The sequence below is a fragment of the Lepidochelys olivacea genome, assembly GCF_965140295.1.
Source record: "Lepidochelys olivacea isolate rLepOli2 genome assembly, chromosome: 14".
Taxonomy (NCBI): Eukaryota; Metazoa; Chordata; order Testudines; family Cheloniidae; genus Lepidochelys; species Lepidochelys olivacea.
The window spans coordinates 2,927,975-2,951,613 of NC_140424.1; the positions used below are offsets into that span (position 1 = coordinate 2,927,975).

General features: G+C 52.1%; 1 protein-coding gene and 1 long non-coding RNA gene across 3 annotated transcripts in view; one reads left to right on the forward strand and one right to left on the reverse strand.

Annotated features, from left to right (window-relative positions):
• The first annotated feature begins 65 nt into the window (after nucleotides 1–65).
• LOC311531310 lies at nucleotides 66–2,278 on the forward strand. Its single transcript, XR_014714189.1, has 3 exons — nucleotides 66–222; nucleotides 1,359–1,469; nucleotides 2,011–2,278. It is a non-coding gene; the product is annotated as an uncharacterized lncRNA (long non-coding RNA).
• A 1,113-nt stretch (nucleotides 2,279–3,391) lies between these two features.
• Nucleotides 3,392–23,639, reverse strand: part of SLC38A10 (solute carrier family 38 member 10) — a 47,315-nt gene continuing 27,067 nt past the window's right edge. The window contains exons 11-16 of one of the 2 annotated variants that reach the window (XM_084648555.1): nucleotides 20,750–20,906; nucleotides 13,028–13,198; nucleotides 12,233–12,685; nucleotides 11,518–11,637; nucleotides 6,896–7,075; nucleotides 3,392–6,767 (exon numbers count right to left, since the gene is read on the reverse strand). In XM_084648555.1, coding sequence (XP_084504681.1) covers nucleotides 5,563–6,767; nucleotides 6,896–7,075; nucleotides 11,518–11,637; nucleotides 12,233–12,685; nucleotides 13,028–13,198; nucleotides 20,750–20,906 — 2,286 coding nt within the window. In that variant the 3' untranslated portion in view covers nucleotides 3,392–5,562. Of the gene's footprint in view, nucleotides 6,771–6,895; nucleotides 7,076–11,517; nucleotides 11,638–12,232; nucleotides 12,686–13,027; nucleotides 13,199–20,749; nucleotides 20,907–23,639 lie in introns of both variants that reach the window. The other variant, XM_084648554.1, reaches the window with a different exon arrangement.

The window sequence follows — 23,639 nt, forward strand, 5'->3', positions numbered from 1 at the left end:
GACGCTGCACCTCTCAGAGGACAGCAGTGGCACGTGGATAGCCGTGCCCAATGGGAGAGCGCTACGAGGCTTGAGGAGCAGCGAAAGGAGCCTACCGGAGCCCGGCCCATCATGGCGGCGCCCAGCGAGTAGGGACTTGCCATGTCCGGCCAGGGGGTCTGGCTGCGAGCCCGGGAGCGGCTGCGGCGTTTCCCCGAGCTGCTGGCGGGATGTCGGGACCAGGTGGGGCGGGGCCTCCCCAGCCCCTGCAGGCCGCTGCTCGCCCCGGGCCCGGCTCAGCCCCAGCGGCCAGAGCCCCGAGCAGGGCCGGGCCGGGCCGGGAAGGGAACGGTGGTCACGGGCCGGGCCGGGCGGGGCGGGGCGGGGCGGGGGGAGAGCAGGGGAGGGGTCCCCGGGCAGGGCGAGGGGGGAAGGGCACCCCGGGCCCGGGGGGGGGGAGGAGGGAGAGCGGCGGCCCGGGCCCGGGCTCGGGCCCGGGCGGGGGGGGAGGAGAGCGGCGGCGGCGGCCCGGGCCCGGGCGGGGGGGGGGGGGGGGGAGCGGCCCGGGCGGGGCGGGGGGGGGGGGAGCGGCCCGGGCCCGGGCGGGGGGGGGGGGAGCGGCCCGGGCCCGGGCGGGGGGGGGGGGAGGGGCCCGGGCCCGGGCGGGGGGGGGGGAGAGCGGCCCGGGCCCGGGCGGGGGGGGGGGAGAGCGGCCCGGGCCCGGGCGGGGGGGGGGGAGAGCGGCCCGGGCCCGGGCGGGGGGGGGGGGGGAAGCGGCCCGGGCCCGGGCGGGGGGGGGGGGGGAAGCGGCCCGGGCCCGGGCGGGGGGGGGGGGGGAAGCGGCCCGGGCCCGGGCGGGGGGGGGGGGGGAAGCGGCCCGGGCCCGGGCGGGGGGGGGGGGGGAAGCGGCCCGGGCCCGGGCGGGGGGGGGGGGGGAAGCGGCCCGGGCCCGGGCGGGGGGGGGGGGGGAAGCGGCCCGGGCCCGGGCGGGGGGGGGGGGGGAAGCGGCCCGGGCCCGGGCGGGGGGGGGGGGGGAAGCGGCCCGGGCCCGGGCGGGGGGGGGGGGGAAGCGGCCCGGGCCCGGGCGGGGGGGGGGGGAAGCGGCCCGGGCCCGGGCGGGGGGGGGGGGAGCGGCCCGGGCAGAGCGAGGGGGGGAAGGGCAGCCCGGGCCCGGGGGGGGGAGGAGGAGGGAGAGCGGCGGCCCGGGCCCGGGGGGGGGGGAGCGGCGGCGGCGGCCCGGGCCCCGGGCCCGGCCGGGGGGGGGTGGATGAGGAAAGCGGCGGCCCCCTCCTCTGGTCCCCTCCCGGCGCTGCGGGGCTCTGACCCCGCCGGTTCCGCCTGCCGGGGGCGGCGGCTCCTACGGCTCCCTCTGGTTCCAGGCAGCCGCCTACGGGCGGTGCGTCGCTGCGACGGGGCCCGGCCAGGGCGCGCTGCGGAGGGGCGCGTGTGCCAGGGAGTTCGAGGCGCTGAGGCGGTGCTGCGCCCAGGCGGTAGGTTGCCGGGACTAAATGCCCGCAGGGTAACGGGGAGGGGGGGCCCGGGGGGGCCCTTCTGGCGGGTCCAGCGCTATCGTGCTCGGACCGTCTTGGGGGCAGTGCCGTAGACAAAGCGCGGGCCTGGGGAAGTAATTCTCAGCCCTGGGACTCCTGCCCAGGGCACCTGACATCTAAGACATCAGGCAGGACCAGTGCCGCGTCTTGTCCGCGGGAAGGACAGTCCTGTAGATGGGGGATCAGGAAATCGGTTAATTTTCAGCCCTGACTCAGCACGTTACAGCCTGTGCTACAAGATGACGCTGCCCCTCAAGACCCAGGAAGCTGTGGGAACGAACAAACGTTCGGACACGATGGGATAGGACAAGTACAGAAGGAGATAGGGGCCGCTTCCCCCTCCATGGTGATAGTTTCTGATGGTCGGGGGTGGGGGGGTCTTATCTGGCAAAGTCCTCACAACAGAGCAGAAACTGCATTCTGTAAACAGAAAACACCAATCTTCCTCCTCCTAGCTTATCTAACTCCCTTCTTTTTACAGGCAAAGAAGACAATGAAGTGAAGGCATTAGTAACAATGCAGGGGGGACTGGAATCTAGATTTACAGTTCCTGGCTGGTGTCTGTCCAGCTATAATCAAGTAGTTCCAGGACAGAAGAATCTGCATAATCTAGAATTAGATCAGAAGGAAATGGGAGCCTAATAATGGAATAATCAACTCTCTTTCATGCAACCTCCTCCCCCAGCTGTTTCAAACAATGCATGTAAACAGATGTTTGGAATCTTTTTTTAAATAAAACTCAAATCTGAGTCAGTGTTAAGACCTGCTCTTTATTCTACAATTTAACTATGCAGTCTGGAAAGGGTAGCAAAAACTGCACTAAAACTAAGCTTCTGTTCTAACAAGTGGCTACACTCCCTTTGTTTGCTGCAGTACATTTAGCCTACTCTCAGATGGCCCTATTGTTATAGATTTTTGTCATGTGGCTGTCCGGAGAATTTAGGATTCCATCTCCCCTTCCCACACAGTCATAGGAACTGCTAGGGTGGGCAGAAATACAGAATAGGTCACTTGAGAGAGGGCTCTGCTTTAGCTCACAGGATTTCATTATCTCTGCCCATATTATGACTAATGCTTGAATTCAGCTAAAGCCATGGTATGCTAAAGAGCTACCCCACTCCAGCTGGGAACCTTGCTGCTAAACCTCCACTTCCCATGTGAATACAGGCTTTCAAACTGCAGCTTTGAAAACCTAAGCCCTGAAACTGCTAAGAGGTGGGGAGAAATGGGCCAAGTTTACAGACCATGGCTCAGCTCCGCTTCAGTGGTTGGCAGTGTACGCTCCTCATCCCAGCTCAGGCCAATGGGTCATGTTAACCTCAAGGCTGCCAGGCTGCCGTGGCCCTTGAAGTAGCATAAGGACACTGTTTAAGTTTAGAGGGTTAAGCATAGCGCTAGGGAGGAAATGCGGGGTACTAGGATGAGTAAATCCAAGTTGCAGCTTGATAGAAGGAAGGGAGGTGCTAGCTAATGAAAAGCACTCTAAGAGCAGGTTTGATCCTTGTCGCTGCTTGGGGCATGAGCCTGCTGGAAGCTGCACCCCGCTTCACACTGCAGTCACCCTGAAGCTAAACAATCCAAGTGGCACTTCATGAAATCTCCCATTTCAGGGCACATAGGGAGACCCTCCCTTCCCTCACAGCAAGGAGGAGCCTTGCTTATTTTCTCCAGCCACTAGCTGCAGCAATGGCAGGGGGATACTTACCTGGCAGGGGAGATACCAGAATGAGCAGTTTCCTTAAGGATAAGTACAGAGCACATGCAGGGCTTCAGTTGCACCACTCCCATCCCAGACAGCAGAAACTGTCCCCCGAGGGCCAAGAGCGGCTTAATGTTGCTCGTTACAGCAAGAAGAGGTCAGATCAGAATGCTTTAACTTATTTTATTGATTTGCCTGGCTTGGCCACTCCTCCGCCATTCCCCTGAGCACTGCAGATACAAGCTGGTCCTAGCATGGAGAGGTAATGAAGTTCCCTGCTTTTGTCCAGCTGGGAATCTCTCATTCACAACAAAAATTCATCAATATTGGCCAGATCCAGGTGCTGAGGCATGTCAGAATGATCTTTGGTCCCTTTGTGGTCGGCAGGCACCTCAACAGCAGCACATGGTCACCCTAAACTGCTGCTCGCATGGTATAAGAGAAACAGTGCTCCCTGTGCCAGGCAGGTTCACAACACAAAGCTGACAGGCCAGGGGAGATACCTGTACACAAGCTAGGTGCAAGCAGGGGGAGTATTTGGTTCCCACCCCCAGAGCTCCTTTATAGCTGCAGCAGGGGGCAGACTCTAGCTTTGGCCACTAGCAGAGAAGACTACTGCACTGAAAGCTTGGGACCAGCAGCCGAGTGTCTGACCTGCATCTGACTTTCACAAACGCCAGCAATCCCACGGAGGCCATTTTAGGGCCTCCTGCCCCAGAGCAGCATGTACCAGATATGGGTTAATTGAGACAGAGTAATGGAGGAACTCCAGCTATGGCAATCCTGTCTGCAAACGCCCCTCCTGAAGACAGACAGCTGCCACAGAGATTTAAGCACTTCAAATAATTGGCTGACTTTAAAGACAAGTCCCAATACTCTTCTTCCCTTTTAGGAGCTCAGAGTTCTCTAGTCTGAAGGAAGAGTCACCCCCCTAGAGTTTCTCTCGCTTGGTAACCAGCCCTCATCCCAACAGTTACATAGTTCCCGTTCCCAAGAGGTTAATCTGATATGAACTAAATGAGGAGGAGTTACCAAAGGACTCCAGTATAAAAAAACCTGACACTGCTGAGGTCTACAGGCCCCTGGCAGGGTGAAATTCAATCATTCTAGTGAAAGCTTGGGGATTTTTTTCTTACATTTGGCAATCTCATTTACCATACCTTAAAATTTACTACTGATCCCCGACTCTTGAAACAAACCAATTCTCTTAAGCGTTTCCTTCCTCTGCTCATGTATACATTACCCAAGAATCTTGATTACCGACCTCAATGGATTTAATCACATGTTGAAGAATTGCTCTGGGGGATACAACTATACCAAACATTACATGAACTCTGCAAAGGGAGAAGAGAGGTAGGTACAATTCTGAGACAACCTGTCCCTTCAAAATCACTCAGTTTCATTCCCTGATATCTGCTGCTACTTGCCGCAAATCTCAAGCTGTTTTGAGAGGGGAAGAAGGGAGTCTGCAGTTCCCAGCACAAGCCCCTTAATGCACTTTGGGCAGGAATACGCCCGTAGTTAAAAGCACAATCTGAAACGTAACATCCAAGGAAGAGAAGAAGGTAAAGCTCTTCATTATTGCTAGTATGTGGCCAACTGAATGATCCCTGGGTAGAAGAGACAGCACAACAGTAGCCGTTGTGCCTGTTTAAGGCAGCATCTTACATTAACTACACTGATATTCCTAGCACAAACTTCAACCCAACCACGTAAGGCTGACGGAATGGCTTCCCATTGAGAAAAACGTACCCCAACAATTGGCTAACCCAGTCCTAGCGGACGTATTTTCAACACAGACTGCAACATTCCAGGAGAAGTGGAGCCATGGTGAGCTCCCCTTCTCGAGGCCCAGATAAGTTGGACTAAGCAACTCAATGCACTTACTGGGAAACATTTACAAGGAGATGGTTTGAGCAGCCCGGGATGTGCCTCGATACTGAATGGGGAAATTGGGGCAGGATGGACGAGGCAATTCAACATGAACCAAACAGAACAGATCCTTTGGGAATGGGGAGGACCTTCGAAAGCCAGAGGGCAGTCGGAGCTTCTCTTTCCGGGTCACTGACTCTCCAGTCACCCCAATGACAAACACGGGCAGGACGTTAACACTGAAGTAAATGAATGGGCCGTGGCAGCCCCCAATTCCATGGAGAGAGTAGTCTGAGGTCAGAATGTTGGTACCCAGTCCAAGTGAAGTGCTGCTGGGTTAGATTGTCAGCAGTTGCGTATGCAACTGGAGTCCACATGGTCGCTTGCTAAGCTGAACGTTGGATACTGCACACGTTAGGAGTGACAACGGCTTCACCACCAATACAGCAAGGCCGGGTCTCATCACACCTCCTCCTCTGCCATTTGTTTGATCTGCCGACTGTGAACCACTTGCTGGATGCCTTCCGCTGCCTGGTTTAATCGCGTCTCCAGGGCGCTGCGGAGGTCGTTCACTTTCACATCTGGAAGGGGGTTGAGACCAATGATGACTCCTTCCCTCGCCTCAGTCTCCTCCTCCAGGCGAGGCGGCAGGTCCCGTCTCCTTCTCCGGAGGTCCAAGTCAGCCTGCAGTTTCAGGTCCCGGTTTGGTTTGATATTCTCCTGGTCTGGTTTCTGATCCGCAGGGGGCGCTGCTCCCTTCTCACGCTTTAAGGCAACGTCGTTCTCAAAGGCATTCTTCTCAGCAGGATCTTTGAGAAGTTTTTCATCCAGGACCTTTTGCTTGTTCAAGTGGCTTCCCTGAGGATCCTGCTCCACATCCACTGCCTTTCCCCGGAGAACTTCTTTCTTAGCCTCCACTTTGCCAGCCTGATCGACCTGCTGCTGTTTGCTGCCAGCTCCATCGGCCTGGTCGTCATTTCCCGTTCCTGGATGCTCCTGTTTATGCTGCACGTTCTCCACCACTTGCAGTTTATTTGAAGAGTCCACTGGAAGTTCCAGATCTTTGGGCTCCTCTTTATTTGCTAGTTCTGGACCCTTCCCTGCTGCCTCCTGAGCTTTGACCGCCCTTGGCAGCTCTCTCTGGGTGTCAGCGACTGCTCCTGCCAACACCTCTCCAGCTTCCAGGGCACTCTTCTTCTTCTCTTGGTCATCTCCCACGGCTTTGGCTTCATGGCCTCCCCCCAGTTCCTTGGCTGCGGGCTTCTCTGGATGGTTTCCTGCTGCCTGGACTGCATGTCTGACATCATTAGCATGTTGTGAATCATCGCTGTGAAGTGGATCCCCTAAGTTCTCTAGAGAGTTTTTAACAACTTTGTTCGCCTTGTGTTGTGGGACCTTCCCACCCTTAGGAAGAGCCTCAGGAATTTTAGGCCCAGCTACACTGACTTGAACTGGAAACTTCATTCTAGGTCTGTGCCCAGCCTCTTCCAGATCATCCACATTCCCTTGGTGTCGCTCTGCTAAGTTACCAAGCTGATTGCCAGGCCCTGGCTGAGGAGGCTCCAATATCTCCTTAGGGAGGTGCTTTGCAGCAACATCTGCTTTACCATCTCGGCCCTCTTCCTCTTTGCTCTTTGCAAGAGGCAGACCAGGCTCCTGTGGTATTTCTGCTGCAGAAAAATAAATGAAAGCTCTTTTTTAGTGCATGCCCAACAGCAGTTCTCCCCTCTCCACAGTGCACCTGCCAACGTGCCAACCCCAGAGCGTGGCAGGTGTTCTCTAGCCCCGGCCTTACCTTGCTTTGGCTTCTCATCACCTCCCTCCTCCTGCCTCTGCTGGTGCATTTCCTTATGCTGCTCTTCAATCACAGCGAGCAGTTTCGCCTGCTGGTCTAGTAGCTGCTTTTGCTGCACCTGCTGTTCTTTAATCACTTGCAGCAGGACGGCATGATCAAGCACCTTTGTCTTCCCAGCTTCTAATGTGAAAAAAAAACCAAAACACACCAGGGGGCGGGGGGAAAAGAGAAGAAAATGAAGCTTGCTGGGAGCGGCAGAACAGCTCCTCACACTTAGTGTGGTTATTGGGAGGAGAGGGATAGGTGGGTACATGCTTCTCCCCCCAAAAATAACGCTTGCACATAGTCTAACCAAGTAACGATTCATTTCAATAGCTATCCTTCTCCACGGGCCACAGGAGACCCTCTTCCATATCTGTGACCCGTGTTTTGCTGTCATACTTCTTGACCGTAGCCCGACTGCAATTCCCTTCCTCACTCCTCGGAGAAGTCCCACTGCAATCGGGGGAGCAAGGACATGGGAAGAGGCCCTCTTAGCAGCAGCACAGAGATCCTCCACTCGACAGGAGAGCTGAAAGCTCACAGCAGCCGGACGCAAATACGTGTGTGTGTGTAGGGTGAAGGTGACCGCCACCACAGGACAGGGCTGTCTGATCGCTCCCCTCCCCCTCCCACATACAACTTCTTCAAAAGGAAAGCTAAGGGCTCTGCAGCTAACCTGCACCCCCAGAGCAGAGAGTGGCAGAAGCTACCATGGGCAATGTTTTGGAGGTTGCTTTTCACACAAAAGGCCAGGAGACTCAGCGTAAGACCGACCAGTGCACTTGTATTTATCCTGGAAGGGGAGAGGTCTCTGAAGCAAGGTGGTACAGAGATAAGGGACAATCAACAGCTAAATAGAATCAAAACAAGAGGACTTCTGCTTTTTAAAACCCTTCTATAATCCCCAAAGGGGCTGATGGATAGATAGGCAGTTCTGACTGCTCTCAGGGTCTGCGATTACCTCTGCAGGGGCTTAATATGGCAGTTCTAGCTTGGAACCCTGGAGAGAATTCATCCACTTTAGTGGGCCTAGAACATTTACTCCTAGCTACCGTTGAGCAAAGACATATCATTCTGGGGCCTTCTGCTGAGCGGGAGCCAATGCCCAGGAGTCCAGCAGTTCATCTGAACCCTACTGAGAGGGAGCCCAGCCCAGGGAGCCTACCAGAGCATTCACACCCGGACATGGAGTATCTGCAAAGCCTCCAATGTGCGGCATCCGATTCTAGCCTCTCAAATGGACATGGGCTGGGGAAATGCCCCTCTTCTTTACCCAGACCTGACCCCTGCTTTTATCCTAATCAGGTGAGCGACGTCTGACAGCAGGCACAGGCTCTGAAAGACCCAGCACCACCGCAGTCTAACACACGGCATGACCCAGGGGCTGTGCTCAGGTTTAGCTGTCATGGTGTTAAAGGCTGCGTGAGCCACTTTACAGCTTTGTGGAGAGGGCAGGAGAGGGTAGAGGGAATAGATTGCCAGTCTGAACTGGAGTAAATTTCATCCAATGAAATCTGAAGTGACCTAGGTGCAGTAAACTGGTGCTCACAAACATGCCAGTAGAGGACGCAGCATAACGTATCAGAAGACTGTACGTTAAACCACGACGAAACCCTGCTCGCTAGCTCTGCACAAACACACACACTGGGGGAAGGCATGGAGAACACACTGTTACTATTTGAATATACGAGTTCGTTTAGTGCTCAGAAGTCAGGGCCTAGCAACACAGACTTGATTTGAGCCAGGCACTGTGCAAGCTACATGCAATGGGCAAAACATGCAGACACCCTGTCTGTAGGGAGACATTACAACATCTTTCTGCTTAGGACATGCACCACTGCATATACTGTACAGTGCAGACCTGTCCTGTGCTTTTGCCCCACCCCCGACATGCCTAGTGGCATTTCTCCAAAGCTCTCTGGGAGTTTCCAGAATATTGCGCCCAAAGGAATTCATGGCAATGATTAACAGCCTGTAAAATGCCATTTAAATTAAAAAGGGAAGTTGTCCTGCTAATAACCCCCAAGGTGACTAAAGGGGAATATGTTCAGTGCACAGCAGAATGCTATAAAACAAGCAGTGACTTTGGAATATTCCCGTTTACAAAAGCTCCATTATGGGCGGGGGAAGTGAAATCACTGGAGGAGTGCAGTTTCCTTCCCCCCATGTCTGTTTACTTTCAGCACTTTGCTCAGCAGTGCAAACAGAAGTCCTTTCTACTCTCACTTTCTGGGGGCTGCACTCCACTAGCTCTGCATGGTTAGCAATGCTGAAGGAGAAGGTTTCAAGCCAAATCAAACTTGTTTTCATGGAGATTTTTAAAAGTCTATGTAACTCCTCTCAAGCTTTTCACACACCCAAAACCCCGCTGGGCTGCTACCCCGTCACACTCCCTCTGATCTGAATGAGAGTGGAGGAAAATGTGTCAGACCCTGAATCGCTCTGGGGGGGCTTAACACACCTCTGATAAAAAATATCAAAAGCAATTTAACAAAGAAATGGAGAGGACTTGGGCATCCGGAGGGGCCGCAATTCAGGAGCTGGGGAAGGAGAGCCCAGAGAGAGGTTACGGTCAGCAAGGGGCATCCGTGCAGGAGGATTGTGAGCACCAACGTTTTCCTGTTTCTTTAGGTGAGGGATTCAGCTCTGTACAAAGGAACGGGATGCCTCTTACGTGCCATTAAAGCTCCCAAGGACTGTGTGTCACTTAAGTCTCTCAGGCCCTGTGCTGACTCTCTGCCTGGGGTGAAGGCTAACACACACGCTCATGCAATGCATTCACAAGAACAAAGGCCATGCATGCTACTCTTTCATTTGCACTTAAATCCTGGGATTTTAAATCCTCCTTACAATTCGATATGGTCATTCCTTGAGGTCCATACCTGCTACTAGCTTTTTAATCTCAGCTGTTTCAGGCCCATTGAGATGCGTAAGGAAGAGAAACAGATTAGGAAAACTGTGGTTTTTGTTTTGTTTTGTTTTTAAAGCAAATGAACAAGTCAGAAGCATCAAATAACCTTTAGAGGCACCTTCATGGGGAAGGCACCTTCATGAAACTGACAGATGAGGACCAGATGAATGCTAGATTCTGCAGAGTCTTGTAGAAACAGCCACCTAAACTCGTATCCCGCACCCGCACTGCATATATGCCGCCTCTCAGGATATGGCATGTTCAGTGTCACCTGGTATGCAGGATCTGTTCCCGCGACAGAGATCCCTGGATGTAGCCTAGTGTCATCCAGCAATTCACAGGGCCTGCAGCTAACCTGCTCTCTGGCCGTCAGGGAATCTGGTCTTTTCCAGTAACGCAGGTGTAATCTGCTGGGCACAGGTTTCACAGGAGCTCCCGGGGCTCGGTCAGTCTCTCTCAAGTCCACCATGGCGAGAATGTGAGCAACTGGACGCTCGCAGCGGTGACCAGCCACCAGACACGAGCCCTGGGTCTGAGTCTTGGATTTTGCCATCCCAGATTGGCAGAAGCTAGGAACGTTCCGGGGTCTATCTACACTGCAGCTGGCAGTGTGCTCCCCTGTGCGGGGAGCCAGACATGTGCTAGCCCACTAAGAATAGCAGTGTGGCCACAGCGGCCGGGGTGGTGGCTCTAGCTAGTCACCCGAGTACAAACCCACCTGACCCCTGCTAGCTCGAGCAGACTGGTGTGTGTCGGTTGGTCTGTCACAGGAGGATGTGCCTTTGGAGGCAGCGCGCACGACCCTGACTACACAACAGTACACCGCTGTGCCGGCTGAGAGGCCATAGGCTCCAAACCCTGGCAGCGGTGGGAAGCGTCGGCCAGGTATTCTGGAGGCCAGGACTCTCCTCTTGGAGAAGTTAAACCTCGCTGACCTACCGTGTATCATGAGCTAGCATGCAGCCACGCAGGTGGGAACAGGCAGATCAGGTGAAGGATGTGTAGCTCCACACAGTGGAGTTCACACAGCCATTTCCCACTGTGGTTTTATTCTGGCTTCGCTCTTGTTCACCCTGGGGCCTCGCTCTGTACTCTAAGATTGAGTGGGGGGGGGGGAGAGAAGGGGAAGGGGAGAGAGAACCAGGACAGAAAAGCCGGGCCTACAGTCCAGCATGGGTCACAGCACCAGCTGGGCTGGCAGAAGTTTTGCTTTGAAACATGCCATCCTCTCCTGGAATATTTAGCCCTTCGAGACAGACGCTAACCACTAGACCTGATAGCTGCGTTTTCCCAAGCAATGGGTCCCCACCCGTCAGTGGTACATAGTGGAGTTCCGGAGGGTTACAGGGCTGGGCCAGGTCATAACCCCGAAGCGGGGAGCCGGGCCCAGCCCCATAGGCTCTCCAGCGCCTCCCCTCGGCACCCGGCCGGGATCAGGGTTCCGGTGCCAGGGCAGAGGGTGCCTGCACATAATGGCGGGTAGCAAAAAGCCAAAAGGAACCACAGGCCTCAAGTTACATGATCCCAACCACCACGACCAAACCGTCTGGGCTGTACATTCTCACTGTCCCTTTCACGCCGCCTAACGACACGGCGGGCTCCCGGGGGGATCGGCAGCTGGGGGGAGGCTAAACCCCACTTCATGCACCCGGCGTACGGGGAGACTCACCCTCCAGCTTGCTGTCGGTGTCCTCCTGCGGCCTGTCCTCAGCATTTCGGATCTCTCTCTGCTCTGGTTGCTGTGCCCGCATTGGATCCAGCCTGTCTGGCGGGAGCAGCTCCTTCGCACCTGCGGACAGACCGACCGACCCACCCACCCATGTCTTTGGTTGGAAAGGAAGAAGCGGCAGATGTTCTCTAAAAACATCTCCACGCTCCGTCCCGCGTCCCCCGCCCCCAGCCAACGCGTTTTATGTTCAACCTGACAACTGCAAGGGAAGTAATAAAAAAATATTTAACAATCTTATAGACTCCTGGCAGAGAGCCAATGCTAACTACCTTAGCCGATTAAAATGCAAGAACCATCCTAGCTAGCTTTTAGATGGGCACTTAGCAATGTGTTACCTGTCAAGATCTCCCAACTCCACATCCCCAGTGAGTTGTGAGACACATAACAACAGCACAACACCTGACATTTAGTAGGCTAGCAAACAATTGTTTGACAGATATGATAGTAGCTGTCAAAGACACCAGATTCCTCGTTTCCCCCAACAGCTGCTGAAGGGGCTGTGCATATGCACATGCTAATCTTGTGAAATTAAAAGGGAACACTGGAATGTAGATAGGAATAACCAATCGCTGCCCTCCCCTAACCTAGTCGCTGCGGGAGGATTGAGGGACAAGAGGAGAATTTGCTCAGATGAGCCACCCAGGAGATGACTTACCAGGGTCGATTTCCTTCTCTACAGACTTCACAGCTTCCGCAATGTTCCCAGGCTGCTGGAGATTTGCCTCAGCTCTCTTCTCGACCCCAGGGAGGACAGCCAGTGACCTCGGCTCGACCACCTGCTTGCCTGGCTCCAGATCTTTGTACAGCAGCCGGCCATCTCGTCGCACCTCTGGGGCATTCTTCAGGTCCTTGAGGGGACTGTCAAACTCTCTCTGGAGTGGGTTGTGGGCCCCATCTTCCTTTCCTCGTTCCAGGTTGGGCTCCTCTCTCTTGGGATCCAGCTGTGCAGCCTTCTCCAGGGCCGGCTTGAGCCGATTTGCATTGGCTTCTTCAGGTGGACGCTTGTTCTCCTCGGATTCTTCACGGTCCTGCCCCTCATCTACAACAACTGCGTCATGTGGGACAGGTGGCTCATGCCGATGGGCTTCTCCCACAGGTAAAGCGATCCCTGGGGAGAAGGGGAGGGGAGAAGGTCAATGGGTCCCTCTGGTGGGATTTGGGGCAACTCCACCCAGCAGACCCATGTCATACCCGTGTGTACCCTCCTGCTCTGATATGTGTCACCCCTTCCAGTGAGCAGTCCTTGCTGCCTAGCCACGTGCAAGCATGTCCAGCGAGCCACAGGAGCAGCCACGCTGGGCCAGGGAGGGAATGGGCCAGGACGGGGATGGAATCGTGAATTACCTGCAATAATATTGCTAACCAACCCTTCCAAATATGTCAAGTTGCACCTCCAAGCTCCAAAGCTCTTGCCCTCTTCCCAGCCCCAACAACCCCATCTCCGGGATACCCTGGTCAGGCCGGTCGAGCTGCACTTCCTCCTCCTGCTTGGCCTTCGCTTCGTCTCTCTTGGGCACGTCCATGGGCACCTTGATCTGCGGCTGTTCCATCTCTACCTTCTCATTTGGCAGCTTCGGTTTCTCGCGGCTGTCCTCCGCCCCCTCCACAACTGGGTCCTGGACTGTAAGCATGGCACAGTTAATTGAATGAGGTCACACATGGCTGCACTGTCAATCTATAAAAGGAATCAGGGCAATTCTTTTGTCAGCTGTAATCCTGTTTCTCCAGCTGAGTGACACGAGTCTAGGAGGCAATTCTGAGCTCCTCAGTCAATTGTTAGTGCCTAGTTTTCTTTACTAGCCATCACTCTCTTGTTATCAAGATACAGAAAAACAGTACAGTGCAAAAAGAAAAGGCATACTTGTGGCACCTGAGAGACTAGCCAATTTATTTGAGCGTAAGCTTTCGTGAGCTACAGCTCATTTCATACAGTGCAATTTACCTAGTGTCACGCCGTGGGACAAAAGCTGTGTGCTACCATGAACCACCACCAGATGGCGGCATTGACCTTGCGCTCTTCTCTGAGATTGGTGCCACCACAATTCCAGATACTGAGCTACTTCTAATCCCTCGGAGCGCTCCGGTTCCCAAGCTGCGCTCCCGGACCAGCAGCAGCCGGTGGCGCGTTCGCGGGGGCTCTGTGGAGATCCTCTTTCCCAGCTGCTAGGCTACACTCAGGACAGGAAAGGCCCATCAAACAGTTTCCTAACGTTACTTCTTCACAAGAACAATTGCTGCAGCTGGCACAGGGATGTAACGGGACCGAATGGGAGGGGATCACAGATAGGGCACAGATTTTTAACCGTGTGGGTGATTCACCATTGGAACAAACTTCCAAGGACAGTGGCAAACTCCCTGCCTCTTCATGCCTTGTCTGGAAGGCTGGATGCCCTTTTGAAAGATCTGCTGTAATCAAACCCAAGTTACTGGGATCAATAGCGAGGTGGGTGGGTGGAATTCTCTGGCCTGTGTTGTACAAGAAGTCAGGCCAGATGTTCAAATGGTCCCCTCTGGCCTCAATCTATGAAATGGGAATGTAGGTGCCGCCCATAAGCCGCTCTCAGCAGCAGCCCACACTATGGAAATGTTTGAGAACCACGGCTTCAGAGGAAAAACAGAGGAGGGAATCAGATTGTTTTCCAGCTTTTGGGAGATGAAATCACACAGAGCATTTTCTGTCCAATGAACTCGGAAATATTTACTTTCTCTATCACAAAAACACACTTCTCCACCCCTCCCGCAAATTTCCTTTGGGGAATTAATTCTGTAAACATTTTTCAATGTTCTCCTCCCCCTCCCTGGAACTGGTGCCGTTTGTTACCAGATGAATTCATGGGAAAGAGAGACTGCCACAGTTTCAGCTGTGCCGGTCTTATGCAAGTTGTGAAATAGACGAACAATACACGATCCATGCCCGTGTGGGAAGCCCGGCTGGAACAGCTGACAGACTTGGACTCTTTGCCCTAGAGCACTGTGCCAGGTTGTGAAACTATTTCAGATCTGGGTGGTTTTCAAGGTTGCTTTGGTTAAGTAAATATCACAGGAAGAAAAGGGGCCTGAAGCAATGGTGGACACTGCAGGTCACGCAGCCTCGCTAATGCACTGAGCCCTAGTTCCCCTTCCCTGGGAAGATGTAGGGCCAGAGTCACTGCCCGGTGAAGCCAATGGAAAGATGCCGATTGGCAGGCAAGTTTTTCTCCCAGTGGAGCGTGGCTGCGAGGCATGGGCGAGGGGAAGATGTGCGCTCCCCTCTTTGCCCAACAGAGAAAACCGATTCAAGCGAGCTGTCCCTTTCCCAACACGTGGCTGTGTCACTTTCAGCACATCACCAACCAGCATCCTTTCAAAGGTGACCCCACCAGACGTGGTGGCCCTCTCTTCAATCCCTTCATCAGAGGGCGGGGAATCCACTTTGCCTTCCAGGCAGAATCAGGGGGGCTGGGAGGGAGGAAATCAAGCATTTCTGAACCAACTCTGGGAGGATGGCAGGATTCCCGTGGAGGGATGCCGAGCCCTGGGAAGAGAGTGCTCTGCCTTTCGGAGCAAGGATGTTCCCAGCCAAATTCTAGCCTCACAATCCACAAGTTACTTGGTTTGCCCGAGAAAAGCTTTAGTTTAATTGTTATGGGGGTCCCTGGTAACTATGCATCCCAGTTCTTACCGCGTTTACAGAGGTCTGGCTCATTCAAGAGAAGCTCAATACAGATTTGCCATAGACCCAGCGTTGCTTGGGGCCAGGGTATTATTAGAATTCGGGTTAATTCTACAGCAACCCCAACGTTTCCTAAGCAAAGCAAAAGGGTTCGGGAGCCAAACACACAGAGCTTCCCATCTGACAGAGTAATGAAAGAGTTAAAAGAAAGCAGGGCTCCTACCTCGGCCTTTCCGCTTCCTAGTCAAACAAACCAGTGGCTGTCCAGGAGACTGCAGCAGGTGAAACTAGTGAGGTCCCCCCTACAAAGAAATCACTGGCGGCGGCCCCATGGCTGTACCCAGGAACAGGCGTAAATCACGAGATGGCTAGCATGTTACACACACTTCCAAAAGCCACACAGCAAAACAATAAAAAGATAAAACCTCCACTCCGTAATAAGGCCAAGTTGCCTCTAAGCTGTCATTTTCTCAGCAGGGAACAAAATTAAGTTCATCAGCTGGGCGTGAATTAATGGCCTTGCGTGCTGCATGGAACCCTACAAGGAGCTATATGTGGTTTGCAGAGAAGAGTTTTGCTCAGGAAGTGTAATAATCACTAACTGTACAGTCGCCTTTCAGGTCCCTTTGGAGAACGTTACAGTAATGCTGGGCCTCTGCATGTTTTATGAGCGGCGCTGGACTTTACAGGCGAGGGCTGAGAGGCTATAAAAGCTTCTTGGCTTACAACAACAACATCATCATCATCTCAGCATCAGACAGCAAGAGGGTTTTCTTCACTGCTCGCTGGGCCTTCCAGAACCAGCCCAGCAAACAATGCCCTCTAGCAGCTGTCTCCCTTTGGAGATATATGGGGGGAGAGGGGGAACAACACCCAAGACTTCCTGAAACAGATTTTTTTTTCCTCTTAAGTGGTTTGCCAACAATGTCTCTAGGCTGCAATAAAATTGCATGATTAGCAACCTAAAAGCTTCCCTCCCCCATAGCTTCTGGTTGGGATTCCAGCAACGGCCCCAGAAAGACATTACAAATGTCTCCTCGCGTGGTTTTCATATCACTCTTGTCCACCATGTTAACAACTGTAGCTGTAGCCTACATCCATACCTCCTGCTTCTTCGGAAGGAGGAGACGACAGCTTGGCCTCGTTCTCCTCCTCCTCCTCAGGGGAGGGGGAATTGAGGAAAAGGGGGCCAGATGTGGCCTGGGAAGAGCAGACAGTGGATGGGGCACTGGGAAGATTCTGTCGAATAGAGGAAGAAAATACATTTTTTGGCTATGGTATCATTCCCAACACAGGGCTATTTTAAGTCCTTGACAGTGTCATCAATCGCTGTCTCCCCAGTTCCAACCACGAGAGGGCGCGAACAGCTGCGAAGACCTTGATTTTAAACGCTTGCTTCCATTGTCCGCTTTTTGAAACTGATCGAAGATGGTAGCGGATCTGAGGACTGAGACGGGATCAGTCCAAGCTCAGCCTTTGGGACGCGCACACCCCCACAAATTCCTGTGCTGAGGTCAGGGGCGTCGTTTCGTGGCTACTAAAATAAGTTCTACCCTCACATCACTTCTGCAGCACCCAATCCCTCTCTTTGAAAGACAAGATGTTTGGTCTTGGAGATTAAGGCTGAAGTAGCTGGCACATTTTGGCGTCTTTTTAAAATTCAGATTTCTGGTGAATGGGGAGAGGTGGGGAGGTTAGAATGCAGCAGGCCCAACCTCAACAACGTGATCCAAATGATTTGGCTGGCACATGGCTTGCAGGGAACCCTGATCAGCTGGCATGCCCGGCAGAACAAAGTTCCTTGGGAAGGGGCTCTCTGAGCCTTGTGAAGCACCGTCCACACTGTCAACACTTAGCAGGAAATAAGTGTTGATGTTCAACTCCACTGGAAAAAGAATCTGTTCATTGACAAGGCTTCAAGACCTGAACAGACCTACGCATTTTAACCTAGCTCCCAACAGCACTGTACTGAAGTGGTTTCATCTCCGTGGAAGACCTACAGAAGGAGCCTCCTATTAGGGAAGCAACCAAGAGGGGCTGGGGGAGAAGAGGAAATCAGTGGCTGAATGGTTCAGAAAACTGAGGAAAGGCTTGGGCCCTGATTTTCAGAGGTGCTGAGCGCTCAAAAGCGCCTGCTGAAGTCAACAGACGTTACAGGAGCTCAGCATCTCTGAACAGCAGGCACTTAGAGAGTCTAGCCCACAGTCCAGCCCTGACCCGGGCTGGTGAATTGTCCCCAATCTCCAAGCCCAAGGGGAGCGAGTGATTACAGAGCGCGCCGCCCCTCCCCACGCTCTGCAATGGTGACAGATTTCACAAGGTTATCGAATGGCATCAGTGAAATTAGCTCACAGTTGTCTCCTCACACACCAGCCGTAAAAATGAACCAAAGTTACACCAGGGTGATGGCTCCTTCTCTGTGCCAGAGGCCCTATTAAAAGGCACTGGAGAGTGGAGCAGCAGAGACAAGCTGTTCCTGCAACCGTCGGGGCGAAGGGAGTGGCTGTGTCCAATCCACACATGTTGGGGGCTGCTCCTCAGCTGGCAGGGACAAGCGTGGGATCTGGGCAGGTTTCTTGCGGGGAATGCAGGCGACAGGTTCAAGCGGAGCTGCTCGAGTGGCACGGCCGCCATGAAGAAAGCCAGGGGATGAGCCTGTGTCGAGACTGATAGCCAGGAAAGAACCCGGCTCTGCACACAGCACACCCAGCTCTATCCAAGTCCCGTTATATGCGAAACGACAGACTCCAAGGGGGCACCGAATGCGAAATACCGGCTCAGACACTCCTTGCTAAAACAAGCTGAAGCCCAGCGGCTCGAGGAGTGGCGGGGAAAGGCTGCTGTCACACAAAGGGCATGAATCAGACCTTTGTTACGAGATATTGCACAATGAAAGACATAAAATAAAATGAAGCAGCAATGCTCAAGTAAGGAGCTGAAAAATATTACAAAATCTTAATCTACCCCATGAGACCCTCTGGGGTGCTTTCAAATACAGAGAGAAATTGCCTAATTAGCTTTTTTTTTTAAACGGATAATTGCCTTCATGAGCTTTCACAGGCAGCTTAGCAACCTTTTAACATACATACCCACTGTATGTAATAGCAGAACATTTCTGAAAGGGGTTTTATACCTTCCCAAAGAGCCGCTGACAGTAAACCTCAAGCAATACAGGCAGGGGCCGTAATGGGCACTTGGGTGTCATTAGTGAAAACACTATTCAGAGTTCACTGGTCAATACGTGTTCACATAAAAGGGCAATGTTCTAATATTCATAATCCCAGGGCCCACAGGGCAGGGTTTTAATGAAAGTCTGTACAGTTCTGGTCTCCACAACATCAAAGAGACCAATAAAACCCCTCTCACATGCTGACAGGCAAGAGTCAGACAGAGAACGCAAAATGGTAAAAGGCTCAGCTCAGCTCCAAGCTTTGCCTCAACCAGGCAACCCATCAATTAAAAGGGAGGTGGGAAAAAACCCCAAGAACATGCTAAAAACAAACTGCGTGCTGCCGGCAGGGAAGCCATGTGTTTCTGGTAAAGACTCGTGCAAGAAATAAGAACCAGATGTGGCCGATGGAGGGCACCCAGGTGATAGCAGGGCAGCCCCCAGCCCTGCACGTATTTCCAATGACAGGATGCAGCTGTTCTGGAGGCTTCAGGGCCACAGACTAGCCCCTTCCCAAAACAAACCAAGGCAGGGCAAAAGGGAGGGGGCAGGAAGGTGTTGATTAAAGCAGGGTAATTAATGGCCAGCCAAGTCTGGTCCCATGGAGATGTGAAGAAAGCAGAGTCCAGGGAGGAGCAGCGCTGCAGCGACTGAGCGGCAAGCAGGATGGGCCGAGCAGGCAGCAGCCTTGGCTCACAGGGAACCCAGTGTACTGCTTGCAGCTCAGGGCTGAAAGGCTCCCTAGGCCCATTTGAGTTCATTGTTCTATTTCCTCTCCCTGACCCATTGTCCCCGTCCAATCCCTTCTTCCTCCCACAGAACCAGGCTTCAAAGTCAGTGCTGGAAAGCACCGACTCTGCTTCCCAGGGCAGGGCCTGTCCCAGTGTCGACTGCATTCTCCTCGCTCTCACCGGGCTGGTATGAAACAAACCAGAAGTCGGCAAGGTTTTGCTGTGGACATGCCCATTAGAGCTGCATGGCGAGTCTCCAGGGAAATTTAAAATCTAAAAACGTCTTCCCCCAAGGTAGGATTATTTAATCCACCATCAAAGCGGCAAATGATCTGGGCTAATGTTGGCTAACTAGTTCTAACTAATGTTTGTAGGAGGGCATCTAGGATTCCCTAGGTTATGACTGAACACAAGCATCCTGCTCTTCTCCCTGCTTCACACAGGGAAAGAGTGGAGGGGCGGCTATGACAAACTCCAAACGGGACTGTTTATTTTACCCGTTACAAAATGTGTGTGATCAGCAGCCCTTCCGAACTGAACATCCGCTCTTTGGCCATTGCTGCTCTGAAATTAACCAAGATTCAAGAATTAAATTGCATCCTTCCTCCCAGCCCGGCCCCACTGAGCATGCATTAAGGATCTGAGAGCGTCTTCCACTAGGACCATCTCTGTGCAGGGGAAGGTGTGCATTGTGGATGTATAAAATCTGACCATCATCCGGGATGGAGCAGCGCAGGAGTGAATGTTATCGCAGGCAGCACCAGTGTCTCGTAGACGCTCAAAGCTGTTCCCCAGGAACAGGGCCAGCGACTAGGAGGGAGCATAATCTCCAGCAGAAAAGCCTGGCTCTTTTTTTTGCTTCCATTCTCAATATCCACGATATTTCAAAGCCCTGAAGAACAGAAAACCCCGAGCAAAGCCAAACAAGACTTGAAAAAAACAGAACAACCACAGATGAGGGGCAGGGCAGGGCCAATCAACACCTGCTAGCGATGGCCTTGCAAAGCAGGCCCGCAGCTGCGGAAGGGAGCGTCAGGCCATAATTCTATCAACGGCCACAGTAAACAAATAATAAATAACATGAACCAGTAAACAAAGCTGAGGCATAATCACAGGCTTGGTCAGGGCTAAAACTGGCTCCAAATTTATATCTTCACAACCAAAAAAAAGTCGGCACCCATAAATTTACATACCTTTGAGTGCAATGAATGGCCTGTTATTGAAACTTTGTACAATATGCTGGCAGTGATGGAGAAAGTGGCCCTGTTCTGGCTCCTTGTACCCTTCGTACAGGTGGCCAGTACACTGCTCTCTCTAGTCTCATGCGCACAGAGCTCCTTTTATTTCAAGGCTTGTGTCGTTCCAGAGCCCTGTCACTAGTGGGAGGGACGAGGGCCGCCCCTCTCAACAGAACAAAAAAGAAAACCCATATCCTTGGCAGAGACCCAAGAGGCATTTTGGAAAGTGACAACTACACCCTTTCTTGGAAACCTTCTCAGGAGGCCCTGGAGATGCAGGCACTGGAAAAGGCTCCTGGTGACCCAACAAAAGTGGCTTTAAAGGGGTCAAGACAGTTTGGAAGCAGGATTGAGATGAGTGTAACACACGCAGAACACGTACCTGGTATTTTGACAGAATCTTGGTCAATTACATTCTTGGCTTCTTCTAGCTGATCAGACAGGTCCACTGCTTCCGTTTTCACTGGCAGGTCCTCCATCACCGATAAGGTGGTATAGGTGCTAATAACGAGGATTCCCAGGCCGATCCCCAAGATGAGCTGCATAACAAATGGGTCAGCGCTGACGTTAACATACATTGAAGCGAATGTCATTGTTCCAAATAGCATCCTTCATGCAAACTGTATCTCAAAAACAATTCAGAGCTCAATTCAAGTACAGAAACAAACAAGTAGTAGAAAGGGAGAAAAACTTAGGAGGGAAATGGGAGAGAAAGGTAGTTTCCAGCGGCGGTTTGAAATGGGAAGCAGAGATGCACACAAGCTGTTTCAGATGCTAGAAGCTGCAGAGGAGAAGGCTCTTGCATGAGAGTGCTCAGATTGTGCGGCCAGAAGAGGCTCCTGCTAAGGGAGAGGAGCTGAGGTATGTGTGGCAGGCTAGAATATGTCCAGACAGGATTTTTAAAAGGAGGCTAATTATTATATTACATTTCTATCAGTTAAGTGAGGATGACAGTCAGGACAAGTTTGGTTTAAGCTTTTACAACCAAAAGAAATCTTTCTAATCAACTGTTGTTAACACCTCCTAAACCGTCCACAGCCTGAACATCGCAGCATGGTGCAAGTGCCCGAGAACATGACTTGTCTATTTCCAGCAGTACAAAAAAAACCAAGATGGTTGAGAAGAGAAAGGAATGTTGTGGGTTTCATTCCACTCAAAGGGAGAGCAGTGTGTATTATTTTCTAAACGTGAACTAATCAGCATGGAGAGAAGCTTGGACGATTACGATGACACCAACAGCTATTTCAGAGCTTACATCCAAATAAGCCAATATTACAGGTAAGTATCTCCCTGCGCCTTTGATTTTAGAAATCCCTCAGAGTTTTGGGAAAATGTATGGGATACTCCTGGGTGTGTGTGTGCGCGCAGCAATGGAGGTACCTGAAAAGTAACAGATAAATACATTCAGGTCCAGGGAATGTTTGCCTTGCTTGAGCACTGGAGCTGCCAAATGACTGGCAGCTGCCCTAACTGAAAAAGGTACCAGTTGAAAGAGTCGAGTGGATGGATTGTTAGCCAACCACACTGACAGTTTAGAGATTTAATTACACTCCAATGTATTATTTTTACCTAGTTAATCACAGTAATTGTCACTGCAACAGCTTCTCCTGGAATCTGGTTTGCATGTCAACACCTTCACCGTATTAAGAACGACTGGTAGAAGGGAAAGACCCCGCAAGAGGCTATGCTGGAGTCACTGGTGAGGACGATGATAAAGGGATCTGGACCCCACAATAAAGACCTGTTTGTCCCCACACACACCCCTTCTCACAGTGGGACATGAAAGCAACAGGAATAATTAAGTACAAAACAGAAAATGCCTCTGCACCTCTCCTGCAGACTATGCTAGGTATATTTCACAAATAGCTTTATAAGACACTGTCTTGATTTGCAGAAGAAACTTACTTCTTTGCTGCAAGATCTCCCCACCAGCGGATGGAATTAAAGCACCAGGCTGACTGACCCTCATACAGAGATTAAAAGTGGATCATTCTTATTAATTATAGAACCAGACTCACAGAATCGTAGGACTGGAAGTGATCTCGAGAGGTCATCTAGTCCAGTCCTCAACACTGAGGCAGGGCTAAGTATTATCTAGACCATCCCTGACAGGTGTTTGTCCAACCTGCTCCTAAAAATCGCCAATGATGGAGATTCCACAACCCCCCTAGGCAATTTATTCCAGTGCTTAACCACCCTGACAGTCAGGAAGTTTTTCCCCCAATGTCCAACCTAAACCTCCCTTGCTGCAATTTAAGCCCATTGCTTCTTGTCCTATCCTCAGAGGTTGAAGAGATCAATTTTTCTCCCCCCTCCTTATAACAACCTTTAATGTACTTGAAAATTGTTATCATGCCCGCCCACCCCGTTTTCTCTTCTCCAGACTAAACAAACCCAATTTTTTCAGTCTTCCCTCATAGGTCATGTTTTCTAGACCTTTCATCATTTTTGTTGCTCTTCTCTGGATTTTCTTCAATTTGTCCACATCCCTCCTGAAATGTGGTGCCCAGAACTGGACACAATACTCCAGTTGAGGCCTAATCAGCACGGAGTAGAACGGGAGAATTACTTCTCGTGTCTTGCTTACAACAGTCCTGCTAATACAGCCCAGAATGATGTTTGCTTTTTTTGCAACAGTGTTACACTGTTGACCCATATTTAGCTTGTGGTCCACTATGATCCCCAGATCCCTTTCCGCAGAACTCCTTCCTAGGCAGTCATTTCCCATTTTGTATGTTTACAACTGATTGTTCCTTCCTAAGTGGAGTACTTTGCATTTGTCCTTATTGAATTTTGTTCTACTTACTTCAGACTAGTTCTCCAGTTTGTCCAGATCATTTTGAATTTTAATCCTATCCTCCAGGGCACTTGCAACCCCTCCCAGTTTGGCACTTTCCGCAAACTTTATAAGTGTACTCTCTATGCCATTATCTAAATCATTGATGAAGATATTGAACAGAACTGGACCCAGAACTGATCCCTGCAGGACCCCTTGATATGCCCTTCAAGCATAACTGTGAACCACAGATGATAACTCTCTGGGAATGGTTTTCCAACCAGTTTTGCACCCATCTTATAGTAACTCCATCTAGACTATATTTCCCTAGTTTGTTTATGAGAAGATCATGTGAGACTTTATACTGAGATAGTGCCCAGAGCCCCACATGGATCAGGTCCGATTGTGCTAGACGTAATACAGAGTGACGGCCCCCTGCCCTGCAGAGCTTACAGCATAACTAAGACAAGATATAAGAGGGTGTAGAGACATTCAG